Source organism: Zeus faber (assembly GCF_960531495.2).
Source record: "Zeus faber genome assembly, chromosome: 2".
NCBI lineage: Eukaryota > Metazoa > Chordata > Actinopteri > Zeiformes > Zeidae > Zeus > Zeus faber.
The window spans coordinates 16387043-16413031 of record NC_137189.1 but is presented as its reverse complement, the minus strand read 5'-3'; the positions used below and the strand labels follow the sequence as shown (position 1 = coordinate 16413031).

Here is a 25989-nt window from a genome sequence, read left to right as displayed (position 1 = left end):
GTAAAGCTGGAGATCTTCTCCCCCACGGAGCGGCTCAGCGAGCTCTTTGCTTTTGCCTAGCGGCTGTCTGGGGCAACGAGAGATTACTGGGCACTGAGCTACTTTGGCCCGGAGACCTTGAGGTTAATGCTAAAGACAATACTGAATAGGCAAGACTGTGTATGAGCACACACACACACACACACACACACACACACACACACACACACACACACACACACACACACACACACACACACACACACACACACACACACACACACACACACACACACACACACATACACAAACAATTGCTGTTGGCATCTCTGGTCCCTGCTCCAACTACGGCAAATCTGATCCAATTTACACTTTGCAACCCAACGGGAACAAGAGGGGAGGAGTGGGCAGGAGGTTAGAAGCGACCATGGCCGACAGTAGGACGGTAAACCAGAGGGGGACAAGGGAACCCTAGGGGATAGGATATTCATTTTTATTAACAACCTTACATCTCCATTATGAAGCACTGTACACACTTGTCTGCCATAGTGGACCATTAACGCTTAGTCCAGGTCAAAATCTTAAAACCCACAGGAGATGGCTGGAGTCTTCCTGAGGACAAAATGATATTGCATTGCCGAACGCCTTGCAAAGTGACACTGCTCCTGTAAGCTGTGAAGAATGGTTACATGTAGTATATAGAGGAAAAATCACCAAGGTCAAACTACTTTAGGGGTTTTGTGATTTCCGGAGAAAATTCTCATTGTACGTGTTCCTGTTTGGTGTTTGGTCTTCGCCCGGTTGTTTGTTGTCACATCCTCTGGTTTAGAACAAAATGTACTTACTGTAACACGAGAAAATGAACCCATGATTCAAGATTCAAGATTCAAGATTCACATATCAGTATTTATGTGTGCGTGGGCGGGATTGACCTCTTTGACAGAAGTGGAACGTAATAAAACTGATTAAGGCTCTGCAAGGGTCACACTCCTCATCTAGAGAAAGAAATGCAAGTGAGAGTGTTCTGATAGTTGGGTATTCTGATATTTGGACGCGGCGGGAGTAAATCGCTGTGACCCTGACGGTTGACACCGGGAGCACTTCCCAGGCACGGAGAGAGGAGCCCAGCCAACATTTTGTTCCATAATCTCCTCGAGGCGCTGGGGGGGGGGCTGCAAGGGCAGGGAGGAATTCTGACGGGATAGGAGAGTTTGTGGGGGTGTGGAGTGGGTCGGGATGGAGTGGAAGGGTATCCCACTGGAATGCACCGTGCTGCCAACTCTCACACTCTCTCTCTCTCTCTCTCTGTCTCTCTCTCTCTCGCTCTCTCTCTCCCCCTCTTGTTCTGTCTCGGGGGTTCTGGTTAAATTTGCCTCTCGCTCCTTTTCCGTGTTCTTCTGTACACCATAAATCTCCTCTGGATGCCAGACCACGTTGAATGATTTTGATTTCCTCTCAAAAACAAGACTCAAGACTGCATGACTCAATTTCGATATTTGCTGCACGTAAAATAACATAAGTAAAGGATAATGCACATCCAGCCAACCATTAGCGAAAAATAACCCCTAATTAGGTGATCAGGACCCCTATAAGATAATTATATAATTTTGTGCAGATTGTGGATGAAACCAAATTAAAACTAGTCAGAAAAAGTATCAAAGGCCATCAGAATAGAATGATTTATCAAAAACGGGTGGTTACCAAGTCATAAATCATTAATAAAAAGAGAATTCAAATGGTGAGCAAAAAAAATCAACACCACAAGGAGCTTTGTCATTCCAGATAACTCACAGACCTCTGTTGTTTTTTATTTTATTTTTTCTTTGGTTTCTATCAGGAGGCCAAGTTGAAGAAGGTCAGAGCGAAGAAGGAGAGGAGGGAGAAGAAGATGTTCTCCTCTAAAGATGACGAACACTTCCTGTTAACTGGGGTCAAACTGGTTGACCGGAGAGGGTGAGTTTACATGCATTACGTGTCTGGCAAGGATACTAGTCCCTTTTTGAGTTATTTATTTAGATTATATATATATATATATTAATATATTTATATTGTATTATAATATATTATATTTTATTATATTATATTATATTATATAGTATAATATAATATATACTAAAGGTATATAATATAATATAATATAATATAATATAATATAATATAATTTAATATAATATACATTATAGAAATTACATGTTAAATATTTTTATTCGTTATTTATTAGCACTTAACAGCCTCTAAAAGTGGAAATCCATAAAATCGTCTGTATTGGGTAGATTACACAACAATTTTTTCAACATCCACCACAATTAGCTGCTCTGATTGATCAAATTCAAATTCAAAGAGCACATACATAACCCAAATACATTGAATGGCTATTTCTTATGAAATGCCAGCTAAATACATATCAAATATGGGATTTTGTAAACAAAATAATCTCACAGATTACCGCTTATATATAAAAAAATGCAATTAGGAGTACAAAACACTATAGTGCCTTGTGCCTTCACCCGCCCCTGCCTTGAAATTTCGCAATTCCTGATTCACATCAGTTGTGAAATGTGACTTAACTGTGGTGGCCTTGACTCTTAAAGTGGCGAAGGAAAACGTTGAATAGAATATAAACAAAGTTGAACGGAATTAATGGGGCTACGTCCAACCACTTATATTAGTTCACACGAAAGGAGGAGACAAGCGTTCGAACCCCTTATCAACATTTCGAGCGCTGGAGGATACGCTGCATGCATAGGAAAGGGAATATCTTAACAAATCATCACGGTTTGACAGAACACAATCCGCCTGGGGTTTCTCAAACAATGCTCTCTCTCTGGATGGAATAAATCATTCCTCCGGCCACTCCCCACCCGTCCTCTTACTGTATGTCTCCCATGCAGAATAAAAAATACTTTTAATATTTTTTTTCTATACTGGGAATACTAAGTTAAAGGTCATATGTTGCTTTGAAATATCTTTCCTGAATTGCTTTATCTAGAAAAATCCATTTTAATGCACAAAGAAATTGACACATGATACTCTTAATGTTATTGTACAAACCTAGAGTGTCAAATATCAATATCCAGCCTCGATCCTGTTTTATTACACAGCTCTGTGGAATACTCAACTCTTAATTTATCAACAGTAACAATCAGCGGCCAGTTATTTCTGAATAATGACCACCTATCTCTTAATGATGACTCTTGTCAACGGCACCACTTCTCCACCCTGTCCAGAGCTGCCAAGTCTCACGCCAATCAACCAGTTCACACGCCACACCTTGTATTTCTCACGCTGATTAATCCCAAAATCAGCCTAATTACTTTGGTGCCGGTCACTTATTCGCATGGTGAACGCCCAAGAGTAGGGTGACCACATTTTGAAAACCGCAAAACGGGTGCACCGCACATTTGGCACTCTGTTGAGTTGGCGTGTTGATGACGACGCTCACTTCTCCGGTGGGATCTTTGTGCACTCGCCCTCCTGCTTGCCTCTATGCAGTCTATAATATACAGTATGTGAGCGCTGTATAATATTTATATATATTAAGTATAATATTATTAGTATTATTTTAATTGTGCTGAAAACCAGGACATTTTGGTAGATAATGTTGTAAACCGGGACATTTTATTGTTTTATAGATACAGTATGTGTCGAGACTCGGGACACACAGCTTGATAAATACAAAAAAACACAGTGTTTTTTTTGTAGATGTATTTATTCCTGATTGAATGAAACAAAAAATGCCTTGTGCTTCGCATAAGGTCCAGTGCTACTTTGCAGCCCTGGACCTTGTCACGCCGCCTAAATGCTAAACACTAGGGAGCAGCGTTATTTTGGGACGCTACACAGAATTTACAATAGAAGACTTAAAAAGATGAACACAGATATGTCCAATTTAACATTGATAACAATGAATAGGCTGGTGATATATAGGACAAAGTTACGTTTTGTCGGGCGAATAGTTTGCTGCGTTGTCGCAATGTTAGCTATGTTGTTACGAACTGTTTTTCTTAGCAGAAGTTAAGAAACATACTAGTTCTAAAACTAATCATATTAGTTCTCAAACTAATCATACTACTTCTAAAACCAATCATACTAGTTCTAAATTGAATCATACTAGTTCTAAACCTAATCATACTAGTTCTAAAATGAATCATACTAGTTCTAAAAAAAATCATACTAGTTCTAAAACTAATCATAGTAGTTCTCAAACTAATCATACTAGTTCTACAACTAATCATAGTAGTTCTAAAACGAATCATACTAGTTCTGAAATGAATCATACTAGTTATAAAACTAATCATACTAGTTCTTAAACTAATCATACTAGTTCTAAAACGAATCATACTAGTTCTAAAACGAATCATACTAGTTCTCAAACTAATCATACTAGTTCTTAAACTAATCATAGTAGTTCTAAAACAAATCATATTAGTTCTAAAACTAATCATACTATTTCTTAAACTAATCATACTTGTTCTCAAACTAATCATGCTAGTTCTAAGACTAATCATACTAGTTCTAAACTAATCATACTAGTTCTAAATTGAATCATACTAGTTCTTAAACGAATCATACTAGTTCTAAAACTAATCATACTAGTTCTAAAACTAATCATACTAGTTCTAAAATGAATCATACTGGTTCTAAAACTAATCATTGTAGTTCTCAAACTAATCATAGTAGTTCTAAAACGAATCATAATAGTTCTAAAATGAATCATACTAGTTCTAAAACAAATCATACTAGTTCTACAACTAATCATAGTAGTTCTAAAACGAATCATACTAGTTCTAAAACTAATCATAGTAGTTCTAAAACTAATCATACTAGTTCTAAAATTAATCATACTAGTTCTAAGACGAATCATACTAGTTCTTAAACTAATCATAGTAGTTCTAAAACGAATCATACTAGTTCTAAAACTAATCATAGTAGTTCTAAAACTAATCATACTAGTTCTAAAATAAATCATACTAGTTCTAAGACGAATCATACTAGTTCTTAAACTAATCATAGTAGTTCTAAAACGAATCATACTATTTCTAAAATTAATCATACTAGTTCTAAGACGAATCATACTAGTTCTTAAACTAATCATAGTAGTTCTAAAACGAATCATACTATTTCTAAAACGAATCATACTAGTTCTAAAACGAATCATACTAGTTCTTAAACTAATCATAGTAGTTCTAAAACGAATCATACTAGTTCTAAAACTAATCACAGTAGTTCTAAAACTAATCATAGTAGTTCTTAAAGAAATCATAGTAGTTCTAAAATGAATGATACTAATTCTAAAAGGAATCATAGTAGTTCTAAAACTAGTTATACTAGTTAATAAACTAACCATACTTGTTATTAAACTAATCATACTAGTTCTAAAATAATTATAATAGTTATTAAACAAATCATTCTAGTTCTTAAGTGAATCATACAAGTTCATAAACTAATCATACTAGTTCTAAAACTAATCATACTAATTAATAAACGTATACTAGTTTTAACATAATCATACGAGTTATTAAACTAATTATAATAGGTGGAGTTATTAAACTAATCCTACTAGTTCTAAAACTAATCATACTAGTTCTAAAAAAAATCATACTAGTTCTTAAAGAAATCATACTAGTTCTTAAAGAAATCATACTATTTATAAAACAAATCATACTAGTTCTAAAACAAATCATACTAGTTATTAAACTAATCATACTAGTTCTTAAACAAATCATACTAGTTATTAAACTAATCATACTATTTCTAAAACAAATCATACTATTTCTAAAATAAATCATACTAGTTCTGAAACAAATCATACTAGTTATTCAACTTATCATACTAGTTCTAAAACTAATAATAAAAGTTATTAAACTAATCATACTAGTTATTAAACTAATCATACTAGTTCTAAAACTAATCATACTAGTTCTAAAAAAAATCATACTAGTTCTTAAAGAAATCATACTAGTTCTAAAACAAATCATACTAGTTCTAAAACAAATCATACTAGTTCTAAAACAAATCATACTAGTTATTAAACTAATCATACTAGTTCTATAACAATTCATACTAGTTATTAAACTAATCATACTAGTTCTATAACAATTCATACTAGTTATTAAACTAATCATACTATTTCTAAAACAAATCATACTATTTCTAAAATAAATCATACTAGTTCTGAAACAAATCATACTAGTTATTCAACTTATCATACTAGTTCTAAAACTAATAATAAAAGTTATTAAACTAATCATACTAGTTATTAAACTAATCATACTAGTTCTAAAACTAATAATACAAGTTATTAAACTAATGATACTAGTTGTGGCACGGTGGCGCAGTGCATTGCACTGCTGCCTCACAGCAAGAAGGTCCTGCAGAGGCCTCATTTCACCCTCCAAAGCATGTGCGTGTGTGTGTGTGTGTGTGTGTGAGTGCATGTGTTGTAGTGTGGTTTGCTGTGTGACGATTAAAGATTGTTCTTCTGTTCTTCTATAAAATAATTTGAAATCAATATTCTGTGACAATGTATTTATTTATTGAGTAAGTAGTTGTGTAATAACTGGGATAATGTACAGCCAGCCGGTCATTATTGCAAAATAACACACTGTTGAGAATTATTTTGCTGTAATGACCTGCTGTACATTATCCCTCACATATTTATGGTTAAGACAGTTCCTTCTGTCCAGTTAATGCACTTTACGTGCAGATGTGTCTGCACAGTGATGTCTGTCTGTGTCAACAGTGTTCATCTGTGTGTCTACTTGTTGCTCAACAAGGTCCCACAAGAAGCCCAAGGAGGAGGAGAAGGACAAGGAGAAGAAAGACAAGCCAGAGAAGAGCCACTGCTTCTGGGAGAGCGTCACCATGACGATGAGGCAGGTCACCCCCACCAGGAAGCCGGAGAAGCCGGAGGGCCGGGAGCCGCCTCGGCTCGGGGACGCCGCCGAGACCCCGACCGACGACGCCTCGGCAGACGAGACCCGGGGCGGGGACTCGCCCGAGCCATTCCCCCCGGCCCTGGGGCTCCCGCTGGGGTTGCCCCCCTGGACGGGCTCGGGCCCGGAGGAGGACTCGTCGCGCTACGCCAACCTGACAGACTCCAAGGAGACGGCGGCCGTCAGGTGGACGGCGCTGGCCAAAGTCAAACTGGCCGGCATCAGCAGGCGGGGCAGGGGCATCGTGTCGGAGAACTCGTGGAAGGGTTTCAAATAGCGATGAGACGCCCGAGACCGCTCTCCTCTCACCTGCCAGAACCAAGAAGGACGGAGGAAGATTTCAACCAAAAACCTGAAACCATTGTTTCTATAAGCTGGTGGTGAGACACCGAACGAGACAAATAACGGCTGCTTGTATATTCCCTCTTCTCACGCCGCTCTGCCCAAAATGCTGTAAGACGACAGATATTGCAAACTGCAATGTTGAACGACATTAACTTTGACGAAACTCTGTCCGATTATTTCTGGTCTGTGACCGGACTGGGCTGCCAGTAGGGCCATGTAGGTTTGCCTGTTATAACTGTAGAACAACTTAGATAAAAAAAGAACAATGATTCAACACATTCAACCTGAAAGCCTTACTCTACCATACCAATTAAACTGTGAGGGGTTTTGAACCTTTTTACACTGTGAAGCAAATGATTAGTTTAGTGGAGTATTTAAAGCCACTTAAAGCCGCGACTGTAGACTTTATATTAGAATGGTTTTCAACGCCATTCTTTCCATGCAGCCTTAAGAGCAAAGCATGTGAGTCCCAAGCCTGAACGTTTCCAAAGCTAAAGGGCTTCAACTGCTTTGTGCATTTGAAAAAAATTAAATAAAATAAAATAAATTGTGAACACTGGACACTGTTGCGTGGATATTTGTGCAGGTGACAAGGAAAGAGAAAACATTGAACGCGTGAGGGTAATTAATGATTGTACCTCCAGTTAGGATTGACGGATGTTTAAATTTGACACTGAATGATCAATAATTTATGAAAAAAATCTCCAATAGCAAGACTACTAGTCGTCATGAAGCAGAGAGGATGTATCATATCATGCCTCATGTCAGATGAAGGATCATTTGTCTTCACTTCATTGGTAGAACCACCTCCACAAGAAAAAGTAAACCTTCCATACATACATATCAATATCACAAGCGAAGTGGAAATGGAACCTATACTGTAACTGTGTGTGCGCGTGTGTGTGAGATGCTTCCTGGTTTCCATGCACCACCCGAAATGGAGTGAAAATTGGTATTTTTTCATTGAACAAAAATGGTCAGTTTTTGGCTTGACGCCATTTTATCTGAATAATGATATACATGAGGTGATTGTTTTTTGATTGTTTTTTTTTTGGGATTGTTTCTTAATGACAATGCACAGCTTTTATAATGTATCTCTGAGCACACTTAGAAGACGCACATCGAGGCACCATGGTTTTTTCCATCCTGGTCCTTTTTTGTTTGGTTTCGAAGTGATTGACTCGTACCGTTACTTATGTTTGCCCCAGCCAAGAGTCCCCTGTAAAGGCCTGTAGCAACATATCTTTTCCAAGCAAAGACAGGGGTCGTTGTCCTGGTGAAAATAAAAATACGTACCCACGACAGCAACGGCTCTGCTCATTTCAACGGCCTCCACCCTGAACAAAAGTGGAGGTTGGTGTTCCTGGAAGCTGCTGTCGAGGCGGTGGCGGCGGCGGTTTACAGTATGTTCGTGTGAACAGAAAAACTGTTTACTGAAGTCACTAGATATGTAATTTAAAAGAGCATTCCATTGTATTCCAGTCTACGATTGAAGATTATGTTGAAATGAAAAACTTATTGAGAAGTTTTTCAGGAATAGGTACAAATTACAGCAGAGGTTCCCAACTTGGGTGCCTTCCCCTTGGGGGCCTCCAGAAATCAATCGTAGGGTCATGAGTCCATGGACTCATGTATTGTAGTTTGTATTGTACATTGGACCTAATTTGAAGACACAATAATAATAATAAAAGAATGTTTCAAGTATTTCAAATTGGGGGTCTGAGATTGAATCGGGCTTGAGAGTTGGGAACCCCTGGATTACAGATGATCAATATTGAACAAAAGTGCAGTTTCCAGACATCAAGTAGTGCAAGATGAATTCTTTGAAAAGCCCTAAAATAAACAAATAAATAAATAAATAAATAATCTGTTTCTAAATCATGAAAGAGAAAAATGGGTTACTGTGCTTTCTCATGAGTAAACTTAAACCACTTAATAACATGTAAATATGACAAAAACAGGACAATTACAAAACTAGATTGTCTAAAAATACAATGGGAAGTAAGAATGTTTTAAGGAATAAAGGGACACATTGAAAGCTCCCTTGCCCAAAATAATCAATCATTTTATAATAATAGAAAAAATATAAGTAAAATACTGTAGTAATAATAATAATAATAATAATAATAATAATAATAATAATAATAATATGCTAGAATAATCATCCTCGGGTCAAATAATCCACCAGGAACAATAATACAACCTCAAAAAATGTTTAGAAATGTTTAATAATGATATAGGGAGCTCCTGTCCCATAAAGGACACGATAGTACCAACACATAGTAGTAGAATGATAAAGGAGTATTACAAAAGTTGAGGAAAGAGTACAAACGTGTTCCCATAAATAATGTTTTTTTTTCTTAAATATTCTTTCATATTCTTGCCCGACGAGCGAGTATCGTAAAAATTTGTTGAGCAAACAGACGCACAGTAAACCATAGCATGACGTTCTTTTTGGTGTACAGTTCATATATACTGTATACGCCAGGGCACAGTACGATTTCACAAAGGACAACTCACGTAAACAAATCTCACAAACTACGACGTGCATTCCGTTACTTCAGAAAACAAAACGGAACAGAAAAAACCCTTTCCCCGATTAATGCGTATTCGCTTTTCTCTCCTGATGCCCGTTAAAGCCTCAGGTACATTTACCACATCTACATTATTGACATATTGTTTTCTTATTTACTCTTGTCAAAAAAGATTTCCCATAATTTTCCATTGGAAAGACAAACGTTTGTGCAAACGTACAACAAGACTTCAAAAGAAAAAAGTCCACTTTTTCATTCAAACTCATATTTTCCTTTCCTCTGTTGTTGCCGAAGTTACCGTCGGGTGGAAGAAAGAAAGACACATTTTCAATAAAAAGTCTTGGGTCTCGGTTCCAGCCCTTTGCGTCGGATGGGAACACGCGCGCGCGCACGCACGCACGCACGCACGCACGCACGCACGCACGCACGCACGCACGCACGCACGCACGCACGCACGCACGCACGCACGCACGCACGCACGCACGCACGCACGCACGCACGCACACACACACACACACACACACACAGGTCCTAAAAGGGGAAAGACGGGGGTCCCTCGCCCGGAGCAGAAAAAGACACGGAGGACTAGAACTTGAAGAGGTCGATGAAATTCTGCGGGGAAACGGGCACGAGGCAGTCGTCCGGGTCGTTGGCCGTGCACGGGTGGCCGCAGTCCTGGAACACACACAGTCACAAAAAAAAAAAAGAGAACGGTTGACGTTGGGACACACACAGAGATACAGTGAAGAAATGTCACACACTCAGACGGTGGAAAGTCAACAACCCAAGAAAAATGAATGGCTAGACAGGAGCATACAAGAGTCAAATTGGCTTTTAGCTGCATTACTAGTCAGCACACATTTTATATTACAGACCCATTTTCCTGATGAAAGCTCACATTATTGGATTTAATATTGTCTCTTATCTTTGGGTTTTGGAAACTTTATAGTTTAATAACTATACTTTTATAAATAAATGATCTCCTGGTGCTGCTGACAATGACGGTAACACATTTTTTTTTTGTCACTTTTTGTAACTTAATTTATATTTGTTAAAGCATCTTTACATCCTCATTTAGCAGACGCTTTTGTCCAGAGCGACTAACAATTATTCCCGCTCTTCCTCCTGAGCTACTGCCGCCACCGAGCAACGGTGGTTCTGTGTATCAAATGGAATTAACAAATACAAAATACAGTGAAATTGAGTCACTTTGACAAAAAAATGTGTGTATGTTGTCAGCGGGACGAGGGGATCATTTTATGGAAGGTTTCTCACCATACTGTTCCAAGTTTCCAAAACCCAATTATAGAGACAGTATTTGAGCTATCATCAGGAAAATGGTCAGGGGTGATATTTAAAATGTGTCAGGGTCAATGCGATACTTTTCAGAAACCTTCGGAAAGCTTGAGGTGCTGGAAGTAAGGATTGCACGGGTTGGGGATCAAACAAAACGCATCAAATGATCGACGAGCAGAAAGACAGAAAGGAGGACGAAGCCGAAAGGATCAAATGAGCGCGATGGGGCCGGAGGGCTGTAACGGGACAGGAAGTACCTTGAATAACAACGCCAGGTGCCGATCCTTAGGGAATCGGGGGAGAAGGAGGAAGGGCGGGTGGGCAGGCGGGCGGGCAGGGAGAGGGATGCAGAGAGGTCAGAGATTAGAAAGTGTACGGTGTCGGTCAAGTGGTGAAAGCAAAGAGTTCCAGGAAGGAAGAGACGGGGGACCAGAGAAAAGTGGTGATAAATTCCTGTAATTCCCTGAACCCAGTCAACCTCGTCCAAGATGTCCACTCGCTCTCATGGAAAGGGCAGAGTTCCTGGATGACCATTGAGGGTTAGCATGATATTGTAAATTGCACAAAGCCGTTGGCATTGTGACATGCGTCACACTGTGTGTACCCGCCTCCAACAGCTCGGGCATTGTTTTTGGAAAGTGGAACAAATGATTTTCATGTAGGTTATTATAAGGTCAAATATCCTAAAATCCTGTTTTGAGTTCTATCTCCAAGTCGCACAGAGGGGACGTCATTTTGGAGACTCAATGCGTCCAGTGATAATGGTTGTTTTGGCTGTCTGGTTGAGGAAGAGCGGCCTGGTCCTATTTTGAAGCGATTCCCGTTTTCCAACAGACCTGAGCCAAACACAAGCCTAAAAAGACAAATCTCTAAAATTCCGTTCTGGGGACAAGAAACAACCTGGATTTTCTGCATTCGCTCTGGAGTGTTCTAAATTCGAGCTTCTCACGTTTTTGGCCTCCTTCTAAATAGGATCTTACCCAGTCAAATAAATTCAGGATAAAGAATGTATTTCACTGCTTTAGTCTTAAATCCTCTACATAGAAATGCTGTTGGGGGACTATTTGAAATTAGATTACATTAACATTGAAATGCATTACATTGGGTAAACCTTAGGAATCTGGATGGGATGAATGAATTAAAAAATATATATACTGTTATGGAACCGTTAACCCGAGAGTCATAAAGCTATTTTTCAGGTATTATTAAAACTATTTGTTTATGTTCCCAAAGCGGGTGACCAGGATCTTTACAGGGCTGAAATGGCACATGTATGTGCTCTCTTATCACCTGCATAACGGTGTCTTGCATACAAATACGTTTGTAAAAAGTCCACATGACCGCCCCGCCCCGCCCTCCCTTCCCCGTTCCAGCTCTAAAAGCGCTGCGTCTCCGTGGTTACCTTCCAGAAGAGGATGCTACAGTGGCGGCAGAAGTGCAGTGTGTCTCCGTACTGCTCCCTCTGGGGATAGTGCTTCTGCAGCGCAAAGTACATCAGCTTCCAGTCCACGCTGTCGCCCTCTGCCAGGGCCCGATTCCTACAGAACTGCGGAAAAACATAGAGAGGAGATGATATCTAGTTAAATAAGTATTAAAATGTCACACTGTTATGAGGATCATGTTATATTTACATCAACTTAGAATGTGTGGATCCCTTTAGGAAAGAGAAGAGGAAACAATGCGACTAAACTGCTGCAACTATGTCCTCTAGTGGTCGGTAGGAATACTGCACTGTTGCCTTAATTGACTTTAAATAGAAAAAATGATCCTTAACTATTGTATTTTGGGAACTATTTGAGAATGACTTGAATTAGTTCAAGATTAATAATTTGAAACCGATAATTAAAGAGAGATAATGATGATCCTTCATGAATAGTTGAAATAAATGGCCAAAAAATGAAAAGAATTTTTAATATTTACTAATTTTTATTAAATGTATGATCATTTGGTGTAATAATAATAAAAAAATATGTTAATATTAATAATAATAATAATAATAATAATAATAATAATAATAATAATAATAATAATAATAATAATAATAATAATAAATATAGCTGCATGCAGCAATACATGGGAATGATAGGGTTAGGTACAATATTCTGATTTTCTGTAATGCCCTGATCGGCCTTTAAGTGCCTTTACATTTAATGTTTTTTAAATAAATTGTGTAGAAATAAAAACATGTTTACCAAATGAAGTATACTATTTTTCATGTGTCTTTTCACACGAGTTTGTCTCATGCTCATGTGAAGCGATCAATCACCATGGACTTATGTCTGGATCAATCACTGTGCACTTCCGTCACTGAATGTTCCTCTCCTATCATTCAGTTTAAATGTCAAGAATGGTGTTTTAACACTTACGATCGTTCCTGGATCATGCAGTGCGGACACAAAAGAAAGGGTCGATTCCTTCCAAAGGTTCTTTGTACTTCCTGCGGCACTAAGATGCCTTCTGTGACCGATTATAGCTTTTTGGGTTTTGTAAAAGGCAGCACGAGTCACAATTTTCTGAGTTTCCTACAAATGCAGCATCGGCTCAAGTTGCCTGTCTACGTGTTGCAAGTGGCTGAATGCGAATGAGTTCTGAGAGACGAAGCTTGGATTTATAGAACTTCGGATGATGATTTCACAAAGCGGCTCCTGAAACGAATGAAATCGCCTCAACGTCCTTCTACTGCCGTTAAAATTATGACAGTTTTTCACGGATTTCTGCTCCAAATGTAGATTGATATTGATCAAACTCGAACGACAAGACGTCTGAAACAAGACCTCAACAATGTCTGTGTGAACTGCGATTGTTGTGTTTCAGATACTTTTAGTCTGAAAAACACCAATATTAAAAATAAGAGAATTCCCAGAAATAGTAATACTCTAATAACAATAATAATAATAAAAATAAAAAAAATAAAAAATAAAATATTATTATTATTATTATTATTATTATTATTATTATTATTATAAATAATAATAATAATAATAATAATACAAATACAAATTAATAAATGGTATAATTTTTTATTTGTATTACCCATGCTGCTTAATGATTTTCAGAATTTTCAGTATATATATTTTAATCGATACCCAGAATATACATATTCAGCTCATTCATCGTTGTTCGCCGTGATTCTCTCACCTGTTTCTCAGCGAAATGGAAATGGCAAAGCTTCTTCCACAGCTGCCGGTCCTCGCTGAGCATGTGCAGAGTGGGCATGGCCTCTCCCAGGTTGATGATGTCGGACGCGTCGGAGAACTGGTAGAAGATCTTGTACTGCATGGTGAGCGGCAGGTCGCTGAGTTTCATCCCGTCGGACATTTGCTGCGGAGGGGACAACGACAAGCAGGAATGAGTGAATGATGACTTTACCACACAGAGTCAAGAAGGACAAGGGAGATTTTAAGATTCGAACACCAGCGGACCACTCAAGACGTGTCCCACAGAGGCTGACCAGTGACAAGCGAACTACAGTAGTAGATTCATAATCTCATGAGAACCGTTCCTTCTACACATGCCCCCCACGTCCATTACGTCCGTGATGATGAAAGCTATATTCCCTGTTGAGGATAGATAGAGCAGTACTAATTGCCCTGTGTTGGACTCACTAGTTTAGCACAGTACCTCAAGGTAACATTGTGTAGATAGATGCAGACACAATGTGTGTATGTGTTGTGTCTCATTTTTATTTGTATCTCATTCTTGACTTATTTTATCTAATCTTAGTTGCATAGAAGCCACCGCAAAAAAGGCAACACGAGGATCCCACAGAGTACTGTGGACCGGGGAGGATTACAGAGACACAGCGCCCGTCCAAAATGGCTTTTAGCTTCTCCGTTTACTCATACAGTATATCCTTCTAAAAGAACTGCAGAGGTAAACAAGTCAATGATAACCTGGAACTCAAGATTCCCTGGCATTAAGAGTCTCTCTCGCACGCGCACACGCACACGCACACACACACACACACACACACACACACACACACACACACACACACACACACACACACACACACACACACAGCTCTACCTTAGGGATCTGCAGGTTGTTGAGCTGCTGCTGCCAGTTAAGGATGGTGTCCAGGCGGCAGAGCCAGATGTTGACGTTGCCGACCAGCACAGACTTGCCCATGCCCTTGGTGAGTGTGCACAGCATGGAGCTCAGGTCCTGCAGCAGCTCCTTGATGAGCCGCGGGTTGTAGTGGTCGTCCAGGACTGTCGGGGCGCAAACAAAGTGGAGTGCGGTGTTAGTTGGAGCAGTATCACAGGGATCAGGTCAGACAGTTTGGATGTTAGCTGATCAATGATGTCGAGCAATTTTTCGTTTCCATATTTGAATGCTTCCTTTTTATTTGAATGCTTCCTCCTAAACTACTCATCGCCCACTGTCTTGCGAGCACGGCGGCACACGGCTGTCTAAACCCAGGGGAGTCCGTGGTTACAGTGGCACAGTGCATTGCGCTGCTGCCTCACACCAAGAAGGTCCTGGGTTCGATTCCCGGGGGGGTGCTGTTGGCACCGCGCTCCGGTGGTTTATCTCCCGATTAGGGGCCTTTCTGTGTGGGGTTTGCATGTTCTCCCGTGCTCACATGGGGTTTCCTCCTTCTAACATCAGTAAGGACCCCCACCAAATACGTGCAGAACATTGGCGGCAGGACACGCCAGGATGGGTTAAAAGCAGAGAACAAATTTCACTGCCACTGTTTGAAGCATGTGTGTTGGTCACTCTCACCACACGAGTGCATGTGTTTAATTAAGTTAATCAATATACGTGTGTTAACCTCATTTATGATGGTGCACTTTCTGTTGTAAGGTTTGCACTCTCTCTCAGCAGGGTTAAAGTGTGTTAAAACATATGGTGGTTTATTACAAATGGGAAGACCCATGATTGCACCCACAAACCAAAGTTCTTCCTTTTCCCAAGCCCAAGAAGAGAAAATAGTGGAGAAAGAAAAGCGACTTACGGCAATGAAAATAAAAAAGGTGAAAAACAACAGTCTTTACAGCATTATAGCCATCAAAAAAATAATTTCTCCGTCTCTTATGTATGTGGCTTGATGAAGAACTTTTCTTTTATCCCGCCCAGCAATACAAACCACATAATAAAGGAGTACACTGTCTCTGGTGGTTTCTGTGGAAGAGCGTGTAATAAGTGTGGTCCCGGCGGCGACGTACAGTCTGACTCGCAAAGTGCCGTCTGCCCTGTCCAGAAAAGGAGTGAGTAATGTGTGGATTCTCAGTTTCTCTTAAGTCTCTCACCCTTCCGTACGATCTTATCCAGTATGTTGAAGTAGTTTTTCTGGGCAGCGCCACTCAGAGACGTCAGCTGGGACTTGGCTATTAGCTGGAAAAGCTGGAAAGGCGGAAAGAGAGATGTATGAAGAGAGAGTTCCGAGTGTAAAACAAAATAATAAATCCGCTGAATGAAACAGATGAATTAAAGCACACAATTGAAGAATAAATCCACCCCAAACTTGCCCTTGGTCCATTTTCTTGTTATATGAGGGAGCTACCTTGGAAGCTGCCCATGCCACAGATTAAATGCTCACTAAGTTCATACCACAAGCACTAATGGACCACACCACCCTTCAAAAAAAGGATGTTTTCAAGTGCGTGTGATTGGCGACAGCAGCGTGTTTCAGAGGGTCTGAGTCTACCCGGACTCATATATTCTCCCTGGACAATTTATTTTATATGCATTTAGATGCTTGGAAACTCCAGAAATCAGTGGTCCAATGTGGCCAATAGGAGGTGGAAACACTCTGATGGGAAACAGCCACGGCCGCTTCTAGGAACACTTCCTGCTACAACTTTTCAGAACTCTGAAACCCTTTCGGCTCTAAGAGGATTCCTCTAATTCACTGTCGGTGGATGCTAGAAAAGGAAATGCTCAGGAAATAATTCCTCAAAATGAAACCCATTCCAGGCCTAATGCACCTTATGTGGTGCATAAGGTGCGCCACATAAAGTGCCACATAAGATTATGTGATTGCATCACGCAATCACATAATCATTTGTTTGTTCAGTAAATAGTGAAATTACACTAAAAGATGGATCAATGCCAGAACTGACGTTTGTTTTACTACTTAAACTTTAGGTTTATTTTATTGTTTTACTTTTTTTTTAATGTTTATCATTAGGTTTATTGTTCATAACCAAATCTTTACTGTTCATTGTTTATCTTTTAGGTTCATTTTCTGCTTTATTGCCCAATTTATTTTTATTGTTCACTTCTGAGGTTATTTGTAAATGGATAATGTATCCATCTTCTAGTTATTGTATAGGTTCATGTACATTTAAAAAAAAAATGTTCTTGTTTATTTTGTTCGGTCATCTTTTTTTTGTTCATTTTTAGGTTTAAATTTATTGTTTATCAACAGATTTATTGTATATTGCCATATTTTGTTTATTTATCTTTAATGTTAATTGTTAGGTTTATTGAATATTTTCACTCTTTCCATCCTCTAGTTAACTTGGAGATTTATTGTGTATTGCCTTTTCTTTTTGTTTCTATTTTTAATAAGATTGCCTTATTATTATTGCCTATTTGGATATGAGCTGCTGTGATAATCAAATTTCTATACTAGGAATTGTTTTGATACTAAAAACCAATCAATCAATCAATCAATCTATCTATCTATCTTTCAATCAATAATTTTTAGTTCAGTCATTAGGATTTTTCTTCATCACAATTTGGAAAGTCACGTGGTAGCAAAATGTTTCGCAGAACATACTGTAGATTATGTAGTGTTTATTCAACCTGAAGTAATATTTTTTTTAGTGTGGGCCGTGTGTGCATCCTATTGAAAGGTATCAAATGTTACTCAAAATGTAATTCTGTGGAGATGAAATGACTCCATAATAATTCTTCCACTTCTCCTTCGCTGACCCTAATCTACATGCTAAAACAGGATATCGGAATCGCTCTGCATAGAAATGCGCAGTTTTCCAAGTCCTTATTAAGACACAGAACCATCGCAGGCTTACTTTTGCTACGTAGTTGAACCTCCTCAGGTCTTGGATGGCGCTGGAAAAGTCCAAGCGATTAAAGGCTTCGCCAAGCGTGCAGTACCCGTGGCGCTGTGGAGAGAAAACGCAAGATACACACACACACACACACAAAATTTAGAGACAGAAACACACACACACACACACACACACACACACACACACACACACAACTCCCATTCACACGCACCAGACCGTTTTAAACAGGGATTTGATTAAAAATGGCCGGGCTATTCTCGTCCCGAGCCAATAAACCATTCCTGTAAAAATACACATAATAAGTTCCTGTCACAACGCAAACACCTCCAGAGCCGGTGCCTGGCGCTTACCTCTCTCGTGCTCTCCTTTTGCACGTAGATCCATTTATCGCTGAAATCGACTGCAGCGAGAAGAGAAATAAACAAATTAAATTATTGGTTGGTAGGTTGGGTCCGTATTCAATCTGGTTTTGTTTGGGGTACGGCTGCCAACTTCCCCTTTCAGAGGAACGGTGTAATCTATAGTTTCACTTGAAGGATATTTGACAAAATTAGGAATACCTCTTTCAAGTATATCATCAGGAACTTCTGTCAAATTATTTGTCTTAAGCCTACTTCACACTGAATACGACAAACGTGAATACGACAAAAAAAAACAAGTCCATTCATTCTTATGGAGAATTGGAGTCCGCAAGCTATCGAGCGATCGAGGCTCCAGGATGCGTTCAAATATTCTCAGGCAACAAGTTTCGGTCCGACACTACTACCAGAAGTGAAATCAGTCTTGTTTTTTATGGGAACTGGGCTTAAAACGCCGTAAATAAGTCACGTATATATTATTTATTACATTATTAACATTAACCTTGGATGTCACCATACTCATTATCAATTAAACTCTCTTTACATAACTGAAAATTGAATTTTGTTCATTTTTTCACCCTTTTTGCAAACACTATATTAATGGGGCTTTAAACTCCCATTGATGGAACATGGTAAGTGTCCAGCTCAAGGTCGGCTCTAGGCTTTTTGGAGCCCATGGTGAGATCTATAGATGGTGCCCCCCGCCCTCAGGCCCTGCAGTGTGCACACGCCACAAAATTCCTTAAAGGTGCATCCACCCTCCTATGCACATTGCATAGCTCACTGCGTTCCAGACTGCATACCTCACTGCGCCCGAACTCCACCCAACCTGCCCTCCGATGCTGCCACCTCTCCTCAATCCAATTCAACCCCATTGACAAAAAAAAATGAGTCCATGGGTCAGGGGATCCTCCCCCAGGAAGAAAGTACGAGCCACAAAATACATTTTAAAAACAAATCTAGCTTTCAAGTACAGTAAAGCAACAACAGCAACAATGTTGTTATCTATTTTTCATTTTGATGATACATATCAATTTTTGGTCTGTATTTTAGTATTGTAATGCTGTGTGTGTGTTGATGGGTGGTGGGGGTGACAGAGAGGGATGCGGGGATGTTAACTTGTTGCTGGTTGTGAAGAAACAGCAAGATAAAGAGAACAGTTCTATAAAAGGGTCACGGCTATCTTGTGTATGTTGTTTCCATCTAGACAGTTCAGTCCCCGGGTTAGTTGTGAGCTACTCGGCAGGAAATAGAACCGAGCTTCGGCTATCAGCAGAACTATAACCTGGGTCGCCTTTACAGAGTCCTGTCTAGTTAACTCCACCAAACGCCACGATATTTTTCATTGCATCGGCCCGATTAACAAGCAGCACACTGGAAAAATCCCTGGTACTGCTGATACCAGGGTTTAATCCGGGAAACGGGATTCGCCGGAATGCCCATCCAACCCATTTCACAGGAAATATAATAACAGGAAAACTGGATTTTTTTAAATTTTATCTTTTACATTTAGAACTAATTGGAATAGGCCTATATTAAGAAAATATGTATGCCTTAAGTTTACTTTCGTAATAAACATAATAATAAAAATATATACATCATACATAATAATATGAATTATAAACAAAACATAATAAATATTTGCATTGCATATGTTTTATATGCATTGCATATGTTTTCATGTTTAAAGACATGTTTTTAAGTTCATGCAAAAGCTGTGTGAGAGCATTTGCGGACAATTTGTTACAAAGACTCATCGACACACTCTTGCTTCTTGAAAGCGCACTTCCATACAAGAAAAAAACAACAAAGTCAAGTGAGTTGTAAAAATAATCATGTCAGTTATTAAAGCCTATGAATATTTTGTTTTAGCCCATTTAGCCCATGGCAGGCCAAAGCCTTTTTGCATACAGTAGTCCTATCTCTAATGTTTTATAGGCTATAGCTATTATTTTGTTATAATGCAAGAGCCCTGTAGGCCTGCACTGTTCTTAAAATGTTGATTTGCATTTTGCACATAAAGTGCAACATCAACATCATCAGTGCAAAGTCTTTTTGTTTTAATTAGGGTGATATCTGTTTTATTCATAACTGCCCCTTGTCTGTTTTATTTATAATAGACCAAGCATATTTTGTTTGATTACGTAGTACATTTTGAAAACGTTATTGTTCTTAAATCATAAAAAATAACATCGCCCAACATCTTTATAATTTGTATTCTAAAAATATATCAAATTTTTCTATATCATCATTTTGGTTTTTATTTCCTCTTCTTGGCTTTGCGCCCACCTATACAGTCCATGCTCAGAACCGGCCTTGGTCCAGATGATCAAACTGCTCTTCTCAGCTCAAAGTACATGGAAAACCCAAGCGCAGTTCATTCGACGGCCAATAGGGGAGGATCCGACTGTCCGATGCGGATACGCATTCGATGTGAATCAAGCTTTAGTGTTAATCCACCTCATATTGCAATTCTCATGTTCACTCACATTGAGATTTGGTGTTGTTGTTGTAGAAGTCCTTTTTCCTCTTTTTGGCGGCGAGCTCGCACACCTCTCCCACAAACAGGTTCTCCTTGTTTCCGTCGCAGAGCCTGTTTGGACACGACAGACACAGCGGGGTTAAGATACTGTAATTGTATTCCAATGTGAGGGATGCAGGTTGGCACAAGGCTTGGATGAGAAAAGCCTCTTCCGCAGCAGAAAGACGGATTAGATGATTATAAAGATCCATCATTATAGGGACACAAATCTGAAAACCACACCCTAACTCAGACAGCACCACCTCCATCTTGTTATGACTTCTATTCGGTCCTGGGTTGTACAGTATATTGTCACAAACCAGTCGAGGTCTTCAGGGAAAAGGTCTTCTGCCTTTTGATAAGAACAAGACGGATGTTCTATCAGTACAAACCATAGCGACAATAATGACTATGAACTATGACATCGAACTATGCATTAAAACACACATATGGACAATTGAGATGGTCAATTTAAAATTCTGCTCTATCCTCTTTACAACTGAGGTTAAAACTATATAACTGAGGCCTTTAACAGTGCCCTCGTCTTTGCACCAGCTATGCAATTTTTACTGCAAAGGATTTATTTGTGTGACAGAGTATGTCAAGAATGATAGTTGGAGATTGTCATATCACTAAGTTTCTGAAGGTTCAAGGCCTGCAAACAGTAAACCGTAAACAGTTTCCTTTTAGATAAGAAAATGTAAACTGCCGAAACCCAACTCTTCATACCAAATAATAATAATAATAAGCTGCAAAGATTTTTTCAGAGAAATCGCTTGCTTCACTTAAGAGTTTATGTTTATTTATCCTGTATTTCATTACAGACCAGATACTTGGCCAGTGGATCTACATCCTGAAGCATTTAGGAACAATATTTTGCTTCGGCTTAATGAAAAGTCAGAAAAATATGGGAGGTTTGTATGGACACCCTGCCCCCCCCACACACACGGCTAAAACAAAACTCATAAATTCAGATCAAGAATTACACTTCACTACAATTCAAACGTACGTTAATATAAACGAATAAAGCCAGTGCATTTTTTTTTAGTCAGTTGAGTTGAGATGAATGCTTCCGCCAATTTTCCATGCAATGCAGAGAGAAAATAAACCAGCTTTGTTTTGCTCCATTCCCTGCTCTCAGGCCACTTTGCGCCCGGCCTTTGCGTGTTTGACTGGGCCCCGGATGGGATGAATGAGCTCGGCGGTAATCCCTCTGTCTCTATCCATTTATCCAATCACACAAGCACGCAGAGAAACACATAAAAACACACACACACACACACACACACACACACACACACACACACACACACACACACACACACACACACACACACACACACACACACACACACACACACACACACACACACACACAAATCGGTCATGGAGAATTACAGGTGAGGAATGCATTTAAAAGGGGAGTCAGTGCCTCCGGAGAGCCAATGAAAGATGCTCCATACCAACGAAAAACAAAAAAAACCCTGGGAGTTTAAAAACTCTGAACAATGGGATTAAGAATAAACCAACAAAAAAGGACAATCCAGTTGAACTAGATTTGGTAAAAACAGAATTTCCCCAGACCATTTAAAGTGTCTAATGAATAACTAACAATTTACGGCAAATGAACATGATTGAAGAGAAGTGTGTTTGCTCTGGTTTACTCCGGTAAACCAATGTTGCCAGAGATGCCGGTAAGTCATGACTCTGGCTTGGGCAACGCTGTCTTTCTATCAGTGTTTGCCAGCTGTCCGCCTGAGAGGAACAGCGATGTGTGATGAGGTCACCGGCCTCGTGGGGAGTGGGCAAGCGCTTGGATGGAATCCAACCTGCGAAGATGATGTCATGTGGTGTTGTGTTGACGCCGTCTCATTGTTTGTCTTTGTATTTGGAAATTATGTCACAATCACAATATCAGGCGAGTGCAGCGGAGTGAGGAACCATTGGCTTGAAATATAGACCGGTAGAGGTACGGCTGGTACAGAGCTTCCCCTATTTACTCGCTGAAATTGCTACGACAAAAAAAAGAAACCGGCGGTAGACCCAAGCTCCCATGAAACACACAAACACGCATGCATACACACACTGAGTGAGCTGAACAGACAGACTAAACAAGCAGTGGGGAAACCCCCTCGTCCCATTACTTATGGGGATATTCGCTGCCAGTCAGCATGGGCAAAAACAGTCCATGTTTCCTGCAGATATGGCGGAGGCCGGGTCGCCTGCTGGGAGACAAACTGGTCTATTCAAACACAAACAAGACCAAGTGAAGTAGCAAACTTCTTGTTGTTCAGAAATGTTGGGAGATAATTGCTTATCCGAAGAATGCTGTAATACTATCCACACATAAGAACATATCCTTAAAGACAGGACTTTTCTACACCTACTCTAAGTACAGTGCGGTAATATACTGTTTGTGTACCTTTGCTTGATTGGCGTCTTCGCCCTTGTGTGTACCACAGAGCATTTAAACTCACCCCTGTACTTTACCGTTGCCATGACGCCCCTCCAGCAAAGCCGGGTGGCAATTACACGATGCAAACCACCTTACTAAACCCCTGCGACGAAATTTGCCTCTGTTATCCATCTACCGCAGCCCTGCAAACTTCTCGCCGATAAGAGTGTGTTTTTCCTGTTTCACCAGCTCAACGACCCTTGACAACTTAGGGTCAATGGTACTGGTCAATGTGCTGATGTGAGGAGCAGGTTGAGAAAGTCTTTCACTGTCTAAGGATGAGATGGAAAATGCCGGATAACCAAGCCATCTCACATATCGTGAGCTTTGGCTTTTTATGAATTCTAAACAATAAAATACCTGGACTGCCAACATGATATAAAATTGTGAGTGAATGATATAAACCTCTAAAGCCATTTCAGCAAAAGGGAACGGTAAAGAATGCTAAATAATTATTGATTAACAATTCAGGAGGAGAGACAGTCGTGCCATCTAGGTTTGTGGAATAAACTGGTTAATAATTGATAACCAAGAAAACACAGTCACGTGAAGGGGAGAACGGTTAATAGGGCATTTTCTTACTCCTGCAGGTCGATCTGGCTGTTGTTGTGTCCCAGCTCGTGTCCGAAGAACACAATCCTCTTCCAACCGTCCTCCGTCTTCCTCCAGCTCCATCCTGGCGACCTCCAATCCTTGCCCAAGAATGGCATGTTTTCAGCTGGGGATGGTACAAAGAGGAATCGGCTGTCTCCCTAAACACCTGAAAATTGTTAACAGATAGGTGTAAAGAGATTTAGCTAAATACTGTACAGTAGTCGATCTAGGGCCTGTCTCGTGATGCAGGATCTATTGGTTAGCTAGTTAATCTTTAATCTAATTCAAACTAACCTCTCATGACGGTGGGTCACTTTTAGGAGGTGGAGTGGTGGGGCCTCTGGCTTGGGGGAGAGTTGTGACATTAAGATACATAGACTGGGGTTGGGTCTATGTAAGGAATTCCCCTAACATGTTTACATGTGTTCCCATGACGACTGGATTTTTTCCACCCCAGGAAACCTCTCGTGCAAAACTTTTGGCAAAAAAGGAAATTATTTTATGGAGTTATAGTACACCCCTCGGGATCGAGGCGGTCATTTTGATATATCTCGCGGTTATGTGGTTCGAAAACTGTGGGAGGAGTAGCATGGTGAAACTTTGCTAATAATAATAATAATAACAATATGCAGAATAATAGTAAGTGTGTAAGATGGCTGCGTCCATCGGTGTTTGAATAATTGTAAGTCACCTTGGACAAATGCGTCTGCCAAATTATGATGAAAAAAGTAATACACGTAACATTAATATCAAAAGATGACCGACACATTTAAGAAAATATAAATCCTCAACCTCATAATATAATTGCAATGTATTATGGAATATAGGCAAGACATTTATAATACACTGCCAAATATTCTAATGATTACCACTTTTCACATATTGTAAAAGGAATAGTAGCATATAGTTTTCAAATAACATACTTTTTGGTAATATATCTAAAACATATTTTTGATAGTACTCCTCTCTGGCTTAGGCAGCAGTACTGGTGTTGCTTTTGGCAGTTATGACACATTCATATATAAATTATACTCTAGATTTTAATCTCCTGCTTCTCTGGATGTCAAATAAATCACTGCAGGATGTGCATTTGGTGCACATACCCAGGGATTAACCATAGCCTGAGTAGGAAAACCTGGATCAGCAGAGAATGTTGTTAACATAAGATAACCGTGCTGATATTTGTTAGGTTTTGTGAAGCTGAAACAGTCAAAGTCAACAGGTTTTGGGTGACAGGCCCTGAGGACATAATGTGATTGATTATTGATTTGATTATTGCTTAATTGCCTTACAGTGATATCAGTCCATGATGGCATCAAAATATAATCACATGACGACAGCTTTGGACTCAAAAATAATGATGAGGGGGAAAACATGAAATAAAAATGTCATCATCACCCTCATCACCCAAATTACATGTCAATTCTAAATGAGGGAACAAAGAATCTGCATGATCTGTTATTGTGTCAATGCCAAGTCTGTGAGTAACACACACAGTAATTCATTATAATTAAACTGCTTATATTAAATACTAAATAAATGTAAAATATTAGATCATTACAAAAAATGAAATAATAGATACATATTGATCATCATGGATTTACCCAGAGAGACAACACGTAAATTGGTGTTAACCACGCATGTCGGTTTTTAACCTTGGTCAGATTGGTTTGTTTTAACGACTCAAAGCGCAAATAAAACAAAAGCTGTCACGTCCGCTGAAACGTGAACGCTGCCGCTGGATGGAGCGACTCGTCTCGTTCAAACAAAGGAAACACGAAACAAACCTCGATTCGTGGGCGACTGAGTTGCCGCGTCGACGTCTTCTCTTTTCACCCTAGAAATATTGACGGAAGTAAACAAACACGGAACGAGGGGAAGAACGCCGAGCCCACCTGCCGCGCTGTGATTGGGTGAGCCGTTCGTCTAATCGCCAATCGACCCGGCAACGCGGCGCCGATTGGTCCCTGTGGTTGTCAATCTCT

General features: G+C 39.6%; 2 protein-coding genes across 6 annotated transcripts in view; one reads left to right on the top strand and one right to left on the bottom strand.

Annotated features, from left to right (window-relative positions):
* LOC307248212 (testis development-related protein) overlaps window positions 1–8518 on the top strand; it is a 14277-nt gene extending 5759 nt beyond the window's left edge. Inside the window, exons 3-4 of the mRNA XM_080024525.1 lie at window positions 1817–1932; window positions 6756–8518. Coding sequence (XP_079880651.1) covers window positions 1817–1932; window positions 6756–7191 — 552 coding nt within the window. The 3' untranslated portion in view covers window positions 7192–8518. The remainder of the gene's footprint in view (window positions 1–1816; window positions 1933–6755) is intronic.
* A 957-nt stretch (window positions 8519–9475) lies between these two features.
* fbxo25 (F-box protein 25) lies at window positions 9476–25851 on the bottom strand. 5 transcript variants are annotated; one of them, XM_079996675.1, is made up of 11 exons: window positions 25792–25806; window positions 24299–24344; window positions 23993–24170; window positions 20924–21027; window positions 18426–18475; window positions 18076–18168; window positions 16348–16441; window positions 15119–15303; window positions 14228–14410; window positions 12492–12665; window positions 9476–10468 (listed from the first exon to the last, which is right to left on the bottom strand). In XM_079996675.1, the coding sequence occupies exons 3-11, from the start codon at window positions 24118–24120 to the stop codon at window positions 10379–10381; spliced, it is 1101 nt and encodes a 366-aa protein (XP_079852801.1). In that variant the 5' UTR covers window positions 24121–24170; window positions 24299–24344; window positions 25792–25806; the 3' UTR covers window positions 9476–10378. The 5 variants fall into 5 exon arrangements, with proteins under 5 accessions (XP_079852801.1, XP_079852800.1, XP_079852802.1 ...); XM_079996674.1 differs by lacking the exon at window positions 24299–24344 and having other exon boundaries at window positions 25792–25851; XM_079996676.1 differs by lacking the exon at window positions 24299–24344 and having other exon boundaries at window positions 12492–12635; window positions 25792–25851.
* Window positions 25852–25989: the final 138 nt, after the last annotated feature.